Raw genomic sequence first — 14,357 nt, 5'->3', positions numbered from 1 at the left:
AGCTGCACAACACCGTTTCCTGTTGCAAAATCATTTAAATCACAAATCACATAACAGGTTATTGCAAAACTTTTTCATACTATTGCTTTTGTTTTATTTTCGCCCCTGCAGTATCTTCACTTCCTCATGTGGATAACGTTAAAACCACAACTTCTGCAACACAAACAAAAACAGAAAGCAAATAAACAGTGTGGTTCAGGGGTGCAGACGCGTGTGCTATGAAAAGAAAAAAACTGCACATGCTATAATAGAGACATTTATTAATAATACATGGGTAACAGTGAACACAACGAGCACAGCAACAAGATGCACAACAAATGTTTACAAGGGCACCCAGTTGTCTAACTATTACAACACAACAGACAGGACATTGAGTTCCTCCTATAGAGAAATCGGCTGAATTTCAACAGCATCTTGGGGAAAAAAGAGAAGAAACGCAACACCTTTTTCACCCTAAAAAAATATTTGACTTACTAATAGACATGCTTAATTCAAGCTTATGGTCCACTTCCCCCAAATCTGACTAGTCAACAAGATGAATTCCCCTGTCAGAATCAAGATGATCAAACAGATTACAATTATTTCATCCCCCATCTTTATTAATGAGGACTGTCTTTCATAGTTATGTTCCCTAATAAGAATAAATGATATGCCACTGCCAGGTTTGTTGTTCCGGCTCACTCGAGGGACTCTCAGACATTTGCACTTTGAGTCTGAAAACATTTTAGATTGATTTTTGCGTCACCTAAAGGGGTAATGGCACCTTGCATGTGTTGTGGAGAACAAAGAACGCAGGAAAAAAAACTCTCAGTGTGTCAGTTAGAGGCATATTAGTGCAAGCCACAAATAAAACTTAAAAGAACGACTGTGAAATGTCACAAAAGTAAAAAGTTATCGAGTAACTGAGTGAAGATCGTAATGCCCCGGGGACAATTAACATGGTTCATGGTGCGTGAGGGAAAATCCTCGGCTAGGCTAATGGGAGAATAAAAAGACTGCCTGCCTGTCTTGCCAGTAACACTACCATGGTAAGTAGCCTATCAAAGTCCAGTGCCAGGAGCTGAGAGTGAGACATCTCGTCCTTCGTTCCCATCCGCGCGTCATTTATCACAGGCAACAATTAATACACCTCCCTGCATGCGGGCCACACAAATTAACCACTGGATTTGTTCAAACGGCATGAACCAAGAATTATTTCCGCATTTGCTACAGTAGAGAGAATGTTTCCGCAATATATGGAAGCAGGATGGAGAGAGTTGCTGGTTTCTCCTTTCTTTAAATGCCAGGGCAGATGCTGGAGAGCAATAGTTCTTTTTGGACGACTTGAAAACAGGGAGCATGCTTGGACGACTGGCTCTATTCTAGTGGGAAGGCTTTATTTCCATCCCTTGTTGGTGTCAAGTGCACATCCATGACATTTTTCTCGCCCGTTCTCTCCCTCTCCCCTGCCTCGCATTTATCAAAGTTGTAACCCTGTTGTCTTTGCAGAGCGAATCAGAATGTGCCCCTGGCAAAGAATGAAGGAAAAGTCAACAGGAATTAAGTTTCACTGCAACTGTTTACTCAACTGTGGCCTGCAGTTATTGAAATTTTATCCATGGTTTTGTGTGACTACTGCAGTAATGAATTCAGTATGGCTGTGATTTTCTCACTGACGACATGCTCGTTCGGAGCTGGAAAAAAGATGGGTGGGAGGTGGGGTCTGGGGTCTAGCTGGGGTAGTGGGGATGATCTGGAGAGGCCTAAAGGCTTCACAGACTAAGGCTGAGAATCAGAACACACACTGACTCATCCTTTGTACTTACTGAACAATCAACACTTCTTCTACCACTTACAAAGAGGAAATGGAATTAACAGGGGCATCTTGCACCAAAACAAGCACCACACTTCTAAGATGACGACACCTAAAGCATTATTTTGCTTTGAGTGTATGTTTGACCAATTAATTATATTTACATACACCCATACTCGACAATAAAAAGGGAAAAAACAAACTTTTTTTAAACAATTCAAAAACATGACTACTGACAAATAGTGACCTTACAGGGTTGTGCCAGTCCAAAGCCCAAAAGCTCCTGTAAAATTAGTGACTTATTGTTCCTGATTTTACAGATAAATAAATGCTAAACAAGTTAAAATTTGTAGTAAAGAATCATGCAAACGTTATGACTTCATTTAATTTGACCTGTTCAATGCTTACATGGATTAAAACATCCCTTCTGATATATCAATACATGGTAGTTTCCCTTTCGCGGTGGTACTGGGAAATAAATCCTCCAGTATCTCTGTCCTCCTGTGTGCAGAGCTACAGACTGGTACCCCTGCTGTTCTGCCTGTGCTAGCACATGATCAGCAATTAGCATTATAGCGAGGGGAAAGTGCTATAAGTGCATATAGCTGGTGTTACAAAGTTCCTGGCAAAAGCCCTGGTCATCTTACTGCTGAAGTGAAACCTGAGCTACACATCTGAAATTTCACAATAAAATTTATGTTATGTCTAAACGTCACCTAAAATGCCAAGCAATGACTCTTTAAACGGCTAAGCTATTTTGTCCTATTATCAAAATGTTCCCATCATTTCCGAAAAACAGAACTGTTCATCAGTAGCCGAATATCACAGCATCAGAACACCGTGATGACTGTGTTCAAAGATGATAAATGATAATACTGAGTTATTGCTCAGCTCTATGTGTTACAATGCCATTTCCCTCTTGTTCCATGCTACAGCTTTGTTTGCCTCCCTGTAAAAATGCTGATGGATGCGCTGTGACAACAGACAGCGGCACAGAGCCGTGCATCATCACCAAACAGCTCCTGACAACAACCCTAGTTGTGCTGTCGCAAAGACCAAGATAGTAGAAGACACACTGATCTTTTCAGTGTTGTTTCTTTAAACGCAGTGTCGTGTGCCACACATAACGCTGACACCAACAGAAAGAGCTTGTCTGTTTGCCTCAAGTCTGAGATGGTGAAAATGTTTCGGCTTCACTGACGATAACGCCGGCGTCTGTCTCCTCACCTCATTGGTTAGTACAGCAGAGTGTGGCATTAGTTGTGAGTGTGAGGTGTGTTTACAATGAGCCGGAGGAAAACGCTGTCATCCAATTGGATGTCACAGTTCCTTAACTGTCTACAAAATCCTGTGGCACCTACATACTTAAAATATGTCAGAACATCATAATAAATATTTGATGGAAATGCAGATGCTGCATGCTACGATAAACACGTTTGCAACCAAACAATCACACAGAAAGAGCACTCCTCGTCTTTTAAATATTCAAAAAGGGGCCTCAGTATACATAAATAATAATAATAATGTGTTTATGAACTAGATGTACTTTGAGGAGGAATTAAATATTAAGAGGCACTTTAAGAGGCGGATCGGCCTGCTGTTGACATGGCTTAATAAAGTGAAGACAGGTGTGAATGGTCTACCTGGTGCTGCTGGAGATGCAGGAAATCTGCTGCAGTCACTTCCACTGACGGCGTGGCACTTTTTGGTCGCCCCTCTCTGGGTACTCCCTCCACGCTCGCTCCTCCATTCTCATTGGCTGGGCCGTTGCTCGTTGCCTCCGTCCCAGATTCTTGCATCATGACTTAAAAACCTGAGAGAAGGCGCAGAAGAAGAGAAAACAGGGACAGAGACAGAGAGAAGCAGCTGTTAAAACACACTGCAATGAGGTCGCATTTCAACTGTGGGCCAAACTATAAACATCTGTCATATTCTTCCCACACAATTTCACTTTTGTTGCAGGTTTCCCTGTTGGTTTGTGCTTCCCCGTGTCTTGTTTGTTTGCGTGTAGCATATGCAATGAGGCAAACACACACACACGCATTCACAGGCTGCCTCTAAACACAGTAATGAACAGCTCCTTTGTTTTGTCTTTTCCAGTGCAGATCCTTTACAGATGACAAGTCCATACCGGGCAGGAGAAAAGCGAGTGGGTTTTGTTTGTATCCTTCAGTATAGGGTATATGGAGAGCGTCGGGGGGGGCATGGTGGAGGGGTTGGGGTTCGGCACACATGTAGAGGAACCCAACCTGCGTTGAGTGAGAGCAGAGGAGCCCAAGAAAACACTGGACCTCCAAAACAAAACACTTTCTATGGAAATGGATATATTTACTTGCATGGCTCCCTGAAGAACCACGGCAGAATGGCTTTTTAATGGGAAACAGAGCGACTGTGTGAGGCCTGCCAAAGGATCTCCATGAGAAACATCCAATCTGAGGCTGAACGAAAACAGTCAAATCCTTGAGGGGTGCTCAATTAACACCAAAACACAGGTCTGAATATAAATAAATCCTTTTGCATTGGAAAAAAATGTTGACTTTCATAACTTAATCTAACTGAAAAGGGTAAAATACAAACACTGGCAGTCGTTTTAAGCACCACTGCACGCTTTATGTAAAATTATGGCAGCAGCAATCAGTGAATACACAGCTATTTGCTTACAAGATATGTCCTCAGTTTTGTTTTTGGATACACAAAAGCCAGACAGACATGCCATCTATCCCAGCACACCCCCTCTGTCTCTCTAGGGATAAGTGCCAGTGACACTGGTGCATATCTGTGCCTGAATTCCTCAAATCAGTGGAATGATTTACAGCTATTGTGTGCTGGTCACAGGCTTCATTGCTGCAATGCATCTATCCCCCCAATTCCAGGGCAGTTAATGAAGCTGACCAAGTCAGGCAGAAGCAAATTAACTTGGCTGATTAATTATTTATATGAAGCAGAATAAATGCCTTTAAAACACTGAGCCTCATCATGAAAGAATGTGAAAGTGGAACTAAATGCAGATTTATGGTGCTGCATTTAACGCATGTAATAGGAAGGCCAGTCTGAGTTTATATGTGCTCAGGTACACATGCACAGCGTCTCCAGAGATCCCATCTAAACAAGATACAGACACACACCCAAGGGGACACACACTCAGGCTGACAGACAGGAAATTGGGGTTGACAACTTGTCACAAAAGAATATTTACAGAGCAGAGGTGAGATAATAATCTAGAAATGGGATTATTTAAAAAAATAAACAGTGGTGTGAGGAGAACTGCGCTTTCAAAATCAGTTTTTTTTAGGGGCAGGCTCGTAGCTCACTATCATCAGCAGCAGTTTGGGGCTAAGAGGAGCTAAAACTGTACCAGAACACAAAGCAAACTCCAAAGAGCATTATAGTTTACATTTCCTCTCAGCCCTCCTCGCAAGAAGCATGACTGAATGAGTCATCTGACACTGTGGCCTGTGCCGGTTCAGTTGTGTGTCACAACGCCCCCACACTCAGGGGCCTGTCTGAGCAGCTTGGGCCCGGCCTACAGGGCCTGTTCTTTGGGCTGGAGCTTGAGCTGGCCCCCCTCTCCCTCCAGACAGATGTTGACCCGGCTCACCCTTCCAGTCTGGCACAGCCTCCCTCCATAATGGGATTTTCTAAACAAGGAGTGAGCAAGAGGAATACTGTGGGATGGGACCCAGCCAGCCACAACTCCATCTACAGGCCCCTGCCTGCACCAACTCCCCTTCTGAGACACCAATTAGAAACACACATTCTCAGGCGAAATTAAATGCCATTTGAAATAAACCATGTGCTGACGTTATTCACCCCCACTTATTTTTCAAATAAAAGATATTTTCCACTTGCGGGAAAAAAAGAGCTGTCTTTTTCTTTTTTTTTCCTCTCTAAAGCTACATAAGGGGGGGAGGGGTAATGGCTATTATACATGCACTGTCATTCCATGCAAAAATTTTCATAATTGTAACGGAAAGGCGTAAATTTCCAAATGCACAGCATCTCCAAAAGTAATCAAGAGAATGAGCCGCGGGGCTATTTTAATGTATGCAAAACTAGTGACCCACAATAAAGGAGAGGAAGGCTACAATGAATGCAAAGTAATGCGCGCATGCTTGCGACCGGCACTGATGAGGGGATGGCTAAAATTAACACCCAATTAATTTTCGAATTGACAAACAAATGAAACCCATAAATCTAGTTTCTCATTAATTTTAGCACAGAATAATTCAAAGCTGCAATATCATGAGTGAAAAAATTGGAGGGAAAAAAGAAAATGGAAAATGGGCATTATCCATCATAAATATCAAGCAGATAGGAAAGAGCCTTATTAGAGAGTTGTGCTGATAACAATGTTAATCTGTGAAGCACTGAGGCACGGACACCATCATCATCAGCTGAGGCCCGGGCAACTTGGCCACGTGACTCGGCCCTGAGTTTGTTTATCTATGTATTTATTTTCACTTTGTTGGGTGAGCCTTTGTGTGTGTGTGTGTGTTGTGTGTGTGTTGTGTGTGTGTGTGTGTGTGTGTGTGTGTGTGTGTGTGTGTGTGTGTGTGTGTGTGTGTGTGTGTGTGTGTGCGATGATGATGACGATGACTCGAAAAGCTCCAAGTTTTTCCATTTGTTCCATTTATACACCACGTGCAAATTCAACTGTAATTATGGGTCAAGCATCATGCTAAATGGGGTGTAGTTACTCGGTTTAAGAACATATGCATTCGTGGTCCAAACACAAACATTTCAACATAATAAAATACACAAAAGGAGACGTGAGGGGGAAAAAAGAAAAAGAAAAGCTCTCTTATTATTAATGGAGCATGTCAGTTTTTTCGGAGCTGGAAAAAAAAGTTTAAAAAAACAAAAGAGAATGAAAATAATGGAAATTCCAGGAGATCAAAACAAGGCAACAACAGTTTGTACAAAGAGAACTAGCTGTGCTGTTGATTATTAGATGCCTGCCTGGTCTTTAGGGGGGAGTTGCTTGCAAAATAAAACAAGTGTTTGGAACAAACACTGGATAATAAAAAAAGGTCAGAGTTCCTGTTTGTTTACAGTTTGTTTTGTTTTCCCTGCTTCAAATGGCATAGGGAGTACAGTACAAACAAGAGTCACATGGGTCTCCCACCTGACCAGACAGGTTGAAGGTTAAGAACAGCCAGCGGGCCAGAGCTCATCACCACAATGGAAATCCAATGCCTGTCCCCCTGTCATGCCTGCCCGGAATTCAACAGCTCAAACGAGTCAGCGGTGGATTCAAGGTAGGGCTGGTCCGCGCAGCTGTGCTCTGACCCTTCTCCGTGTTCTGTTTTTCTCTAATGCTCATGACAGCAAAGCCTCGGCAGCCACCTGCTTCGATTCGCCAAGTTCTCACACAGACGTTGTTTACAGAAGCACACAACAAAAGCACATCATTTCTTGGGTGGGAGATAATGACATACAAAGGAGGACACAATAGGGAGAAGTTCACTTTAGAGCTGTTTAGGTTCAGCTTGGTTGCCAGACTAGACAACACATCGGCGTGCACCAAAGGTGCAACAACAGAATGCTTCTGAAGGTTGCTCAACAGGCTTGTGTTTTGCTGTATTTTGGCTCCTGATGTGAGGGAAAAGTCGAAAGACAAACACAAGCTGCATGTTAAATAATCCATTATCGCAGCCCTCATCACTGATAACAAACTACTCTGAGTATCTCTTGAAAATATTCCGCTGGACAACACAACACGGAGAAATTGGGCTAAACTCCAACAAGCTTTATAAACTGCACTCCCACTCCCTCATACATATCATCTCCACACAGCAGAACCACCTCAGTCACAAAGCCTGAAAGTGGATCCAGTTGCCGCTCCTCTTCTGAGAGAAACGAACGGCCGTGGTGACATTCTGCCAAAGGAGACTTCACAGCCAGACCAAACAACCGTGTAATCTTGTCAGCCACTTCAACCAAGTCACAGATAAGCAAAGCATATCTCCAGACCTCTCTGACAATATAGAAGTAAAACACGCTGCACCCACCCTTCTGCAAATAATACCCCCATTGCAAATCCTAGATTTCTGCTCCACAAGAGACACAGAAGTTCTTCCCAGACCTTGTACAGGGTATAAGCAGGCCACTGACACCAGCAAACAAAGCAGCTGTTTGTTTAATAAGTGATTGCTGCCATGGCTACAGTAAACACGAGGAGCAGGGGTTTGTGTTTATGAACAAACACATCTCCTTGCAGGAGCCATTTAATATTAACCAGGTGAAATGATCAGCCAATTTCCTAGGTGACACTGGGGGCAGGCAGAGCGTAAACAGGTTCTAGGAGGGGAGAAGGAGGGGCGAGGCTTTAGGGAATCAAGGTCGATGCAAACGCAGCTTTGACTAGAATAAACAGCGAGGCAAAAGTCAAGATAAACAAAAAGTCATTCTTCTGACATTTCGAGACGCATTAGGCTGGCGTGTTGCAGCTGCTCGCAAGCCACCGTGAATGAGAACAAGATGGGGGTGACGGGCGGGGTGGGCAGCCATGGGGGTGGTCTCCTATGGAAACACATCATTGTCAAGCAAAGCAATCGTGTGTTTCTTCCAGGCCCAACAAACAGTGGCGCTTCACAACAGCACAGCGAGGAACTTGTAAAAACATGTTAAACATTTACCTCATTCAATTATTCAGTAACTGGGTTTGTGGAAATAACAAAGGAAGTCTGAGGGCTCCCAGAGATGGCACTCACTACACCAGGGCATGGAGAGAAAAACAACAAAGAAGGAATTAGGTGGAACTGAGCAAGAAAAGATGTTATCCTTCATAAATCACAGCGCCTGGTTTTGATTACTTGATTTATGTGTGACTTGAATAGTAAGATTATGACTTAGTCTGCCTGCTACATCAAAAATGTAATTGCCCACACATAAGTGATTATACACAGTAGATAATGTATAGCGGGGACTTTCAAGCAGCCCATCACCTTGACCATTAATTTTTCATGCATACAACAACTTGCCATCTGCTGAGATGAAGCCATCCAACAAGGCTTCCTCACCCAGGATCCCCTGGTGTCTTTTCCCCCTGCACTTCCCCTACTGATATAATTTAGTCCCCCTAAAAAACTGCTAGCCCCATGAGAGGAAGCCATAAAATATGATCAAAACACATATTTATATCACCTCAGGATGACTACAATAGGATTCTCAAGCATGAAAGTTTAGATCCAAACCTATTACTACACCGCAAGCAGAGGTGACTAGGATGATTCACGCGAACATCCGAGTATTAACACGCTACAAGTGCAGATAAATTAACAACAAGCAGGGTGCAAAAAGGCAGATTCCAGTAGCGAAACTGAGTAGATCCGCAATTTCAGAAAACACACAAAGCCGTTTGTCTCCTTTGCATGGAGCCATGTGAGAAACACCTCTGTGCAACGGCCTGCTGTGCACAGACAATGACGGAATGTGCCAAAGTAAGGCAGGCCATGATATTTTTAGTGCAACTAGGGCCGATGGAGACTAAGTAAATAGAGAAATCTAATGAGTTTAAATCTGGTTGTGCATGAATGGAATAGTAATTCTGGGATGTGGAGCCTCTTTTAGGAGTGGTACGCCACACATTTTCTCAGCGACTCTCCTTCATTTGACTTTGATAATCTCGCTCACATGTGGCTTATGCCCATTAACACTACAGCGAGAGGACAGACACCAGGAGACGAGGGGCTGCTTTTTCTGACCACGGGCTCAATGGAAGGGGGGAAAAAAAGCAAGCACTGCTGCCCTCAAGCTCGTCTTACCAATTAGATGTGTCAAACACAAAAAAACCCCAAAGAAAAACACGAATCTATCAGCGTCCTACGGGAGTTGCAAAAGCACTTATTGTTTTAACATTACTTAAAGTGTGTCATACATTTTTAATCATTTTTACTAGAATCCATGTAAGGGCTGCTCCCAATGTGCTGCTCCCAAATGTGTCACATAGATTTTCCTGGGAAAACTGAGGTTAGCCTTAACGAACTTGTCTAATTAATATTGTGTGCCTATGCAAAGAAAGGAAAATATTATTAGCATTGCTGCCTTTTGGGGGTGGCAGGTGTCAACTCATCAAAGTGCACGCTTCCTTTGTCATCTGACAACATGAGCTTAATCATTTTTTGGTAAAAGCTTTGCAGTTCTGTGAAATCGCAAACACAGACCTGTGGTAAACCACAGCTCTAAAGACAAAGTAAGCTGCTAATTACCACTGAGTAAGTCATCAGCTGTGCTACATCCATTTATTACATTTCCACTCTCAGTACCATGCACGATAAGTGGAAGAAAGCATGGTCTGGTCAAACCCCTGCTATTTAAAAAAATCTTGACGGTGTTAAATGTTCCTTTGCAGACAAAAACGCACAGTGGGTGCATGTCTCCAACCTCTCTTGTTTAGAGTTACTCACAAAGAGATTAAGTTAAGCTATTGATTTCCCAGACACAGTCATTAACCTTTACACACAAATAATGGCACGGTAATGGAGTGACTATTTTGTTTAAATAGTTACTCACAACTGTCATTCCTTCAACCGCTGCTTAAAATTGACCAAGTTCTCTGTTCATGAAACGTACGCAGTCGGCTCTTTGACGTGTGATTGGCTGTCGTTATTATGGGTGTGGCCTTACCCACTGAGTCCCCCCACTCCTCCTCATGGAGACGTTCTTCCTCAACGTGCCACGACAGGGGTCATTTAAGCCTAAGAAGCATGTTATGGCTTCCCAGAGAGAGGACAGCAAGGGTTAAAAAGGAAGGGAGCTCCATCAAGCAGTTAAATTGAAGATAAAGGGCAAACGGCTAAATAGCAGAAGACCCTACATGAATTTCTTCCTTTTAATAGAATCAGGTTTTAACAACTCTTTTTTGTTAAATACAGCCCATGTCAGGATGATGCGTCCCACTCATAAAGCAGCACAATGACAATGTACAGTGGCACTAATACAAGGACATAGTTCATCATGACATTTTCTGCAATTCCCAACTGATTAGGGTCATTATGTTGGAGGCCTGATTTATGTTGTCATTTCCTCTCACCGATCCTGCATCAATGAATCTTAATGAATTGGTAAATAAGGGTGAAGATTACACTGTGTGACACCGCAACATTTCTCACCCTCAACGGCCGAGATTTATGTAGCCAATTAGAGACTAACAGAGAAAATTGGCTGGCAGAAAAATAATATTCTTTATGGCACAAAATGGAGGCGCATTCTCAGTGAAGGGCAATTGTGTTGTCAGTGTTGAAGTCCATAAAACAGCCTTCTAACCCTCCTTCCAAACGCAAAAAAAGGGGGAGCTGGACTATTGTTTGCAAGCAGGGCAAGTTCAGACCATTGTGAGGCTGCACGTTTCACTGAGACGTTCAGACGTGCGCCGAGCCAAAGTCCTTAACATTCACCGCGGCCTACCTCGCATGTTTGAGCAGCATAAATACAGCGCCGTATGACAAACATGTTTACCTTCTCCCTGCAAACATCAGACAATCAGACACCATGAGGTGCTGCTTCTCTAATGAAGACACAGGAGCTTTTATCAAGGCCGGCCGCGTCCCTCTGTCACAAATGTGGCTCTTTCATACAGACATCAAATAACATTTGTACAAAGAAATGAATCCAAATTATTTGTGCTAAACATACAACAGGGCAATATTTGTCAATTAGTTTTTTATGCAAGGATAGAAACACATCGAACGCCCTTCATCTTTCCTTTTTTTTTTTTCAAAGTAGGAATATCAAAATAAAATCACCTATTTGAAGATATGTCTGATCAGCACATAGTGGAGGACATATACAATCTGATTAGGGCTCTTTAAGTATTCCTGGGCACATCATTATTACAAGCATGATAGCTTTTATTTCTCAGATGCAGATTAAAGAATCCTGAAGATGATTATGGTGAGGGACAAAACTGTTTTTGTGTATCACTACAAAGCATGAAAAGCCAGCCTGCTTATTAATACCAACTTCTTAAAAGGGCACTTAGAGTTATAATGAGAGCCTTTATGTATTACATATTGTGACTAGATTTACTGTGAGGAAGCGGCTCTCCACATCAAACAAGCCGGCTTGCTATTAGGCACAGGGGCTGAGGGATGCTGTGTGAAAAGGAGTGGAAAATTAAAGCTGAAGCAACGCAGGAAAGGGCTTAATTTACTGGCATGTACAGTATGCAAATGAGATTACTCTCAGCTTAACTGCATCATTTATGTCCATAATAACAGCATCATCATTACAGGGCTCAAATTAAATTACACTGTAATTAGCATATCAAAGTGATTGGTTAAAGTTTAAAACAAATACCCAATTTTGTTAATGAACATCTGTAATCACCGTGTAGACTCTCAGTGAAAACATCCAAAACAAATATGTGTTTTGGAGAAGGGGAGGAATAGCCCCCACAAACGACATGCCCGTATGTATACATGTGCGTCTGTGTGCATCACAGTGCTGCTGGTGCTGGGGGGGTGGGGGCTGGGGGTGTTTTACCTGGAGAGCTCCACACGCTCAGGATATATTTCCCAAACTCCAGGAGATCAAAGATCCAATTTCCCACACTTGCCACTTCAGGAGCTCATCAATAAAATACTAATCACTTCACGGCTGATTCTGAGAGTGGAGCCGCAGCCAAAGGCTTAGGGAGACTTCCATATCGCAAAAAAACACCTCTCCTCTGACTGTCTTGACTGTTGTTGAGCGTGCGCACACGCTTCATCAACAGCCGCACATATAATTTGCAGTCAGGTTTTATCCAATAGCTGTCCTGCCGCTTTACCTTACAAACATGGCGAGTGTTAGCATAGAGCCTCAGACCCTGACAGAAATCACATACGCCTTATTTCAAACGCATATTAATGATCTGGCACTTTCATCAGCTACACATTATAGACATTTTTCAAATTTTGCACAATAAAAAGCCCAACGACTACCTTTGTTTCCCCAACAACAGCATTTCTTTTTCCACCTCTGCTAATAACGCACCAAAAAAGTGGCAGCAGCTAGTGGTGTGCATTATCAGAAATGCACTCGTCAAATTTTAAAGAAGTGGCATCTTATTTTATTCATTAAGAAATCCATTAAAAGGCCTTATTCCTTGCAAGTATGTAAAAGATGTGCCTTTCAAGGTAGAGCTGGGGCAAATCCACTCCATCAGCTAATGACGGCACTCATTACACAGAGAAGCTGGCTAATGAAGGCGCGGTGGCCGGCCGATCCCCTCACCCAGCATAAAGCCCTATGAAATGCTAATATCTCACTTCTAATTAAAGGATACTAAGTCCAAATGCACCTTCACGGCTACTAGCCGGCAACATAAATTTTATTTTTTAACACTACACTACACCCAGAGATGTGCCTGAGCAACATTCCATTAATTCATATTTTAATACCCTCACCAGTCCTGCGTTAGCCATGCTGCCTGCCTCTACTCTACCTTCTCTCCTCTATCAGCTTTATATTGTGAGTAAGCACATCATTACGCTTTCTAAGAGTATTTTTTTTCTTTTCTTTTTTTGTTTGCTGCTTTTTGTTAGTGCACATTTTGCTTTAAAGTGCTTCCAGAGATAAACACTTATGCACACATAGCCTTTATGCGTGTGTCACAGGGGAAAGGTCATGAAAAAACAAAGAAAGAAAAAAAAAAGGGAAAATATGCCAGCATTGCCCCTGCTGCACATGTACGCATTTACAATGTTTACACATCTTTGGCTGTAAATATGTTTACAAGAAAACCCGGTGCCTTTCTCAGAAACTGACCTTGAAGCCAGTAAACAAACCTCTTCACAAAGTTCATTAACGTCAAAGAGGGTATAGTCTTTTTCCATTAGATGAAAAACAAAATAAAGAAAAGGTCAGCGCCATTAGCTTATCAAGAAAATATAACTGCAATGGAGTGGAAATTATAGTTAGGCCTGAACAAATACTGATGAAATAATGAGCAGGATGTGAGTCTTAACTATGGTTCAAAATAAACGTGAAAAAAGGTCTATTAATCATTCATTGCCAGGTAAAAATGTGAACTGGTGGGTAATGATTTGATAAATTCTTTGCATCTTCCTCTGTGTATGTGTCATGTTGTTTTAAGGTCACCGTGACTCATTTACGTATTCAATAAGAGCAACTGTGAAAATCAGATTAAAAAAATGCAATGCAAAAGATTTTTTTAGGAAGAAAAAGATGTGGTTTAAAGTTGTATTATTCTGAGGTGTAATCTTTAAAAAACAAACAAACCTCACACCGCCATAATTAGTAAAAGAAAAAATCCATTTGTGTTTTGAGGTGAACACACAGAAATTACTTTACATTTAGTGCATCCGTTAGCAGAGCGCAGCAGTAAAAAGCATGACTTTAAAGGTCAGTGTTAAGAACATATCACATGACGTCTGTTTGATCCGAGCCCAAGTATTTTCCCAAGGATTCTATGGCTCTGTACTGTGTAAATCACGCAGTCTGACCTTCTACATTCCTCATGCTCTGTCCTCCCATTCATCCACAGGCACAGATAATACTGGGCAAATATCATAAACGTGAGGATTTTAGGATTGAGGTGAGGCCGCCATCATCCTCTACC

At 42.3% G+C, this 14,357-nt stretch overlaps 1 protein-coding gene across 17 annotated transcripts in view; it reads right to left on the bottom strand.

The window, feature by feature from the left end:
- The window catches only part of foxp1b (forkhead box P1b), a 145,707-nt gene that overhangs the window by 76,014 nt on the left and 55,336 nt on the right, over window positions 1-14,357 (bottom strand). For all 17 annotated transcript variants that reach the window (XM_014340590.2, XM_042227142.1, XM_042227146.1 and 14 more), the window contains one exon: window positions 3,436-3,605. In XM_014340590.2, the coding sequence (XP_014196076.1) occupies window positions 3,436-3,594 (159 nt within the window). In that variant the 5' untranslated portion in view covers window positions 3,595-3,605. The remainder of the gene's footprint in view (window positions 1-3,435; window positions 3,606-14,357) is intronic.

This window comes from Haplochromis burtoni, unplaced genomic scaffold, assembly GCF_018398535.1.
Source record: "Haplochromis burtoni strain Fernald_Lab_line unplaced genomic scaffold, NCSU_Asbu1 Contig_245, whole genome shotgun sequence".
NCBI classification, from domain to species: domain Eukaryota; kingdom Metazoa; phylum Chordata; class Actinopteri; order Cichliformes; family Cichlidae; genus Haplochromis; species Haplochromis burtoni.
The sequence above is the reverse complement of the archived record's forward strand: the minus strand, read 5'-3'. Positions and strand labels throughout refer to the sequence as shown.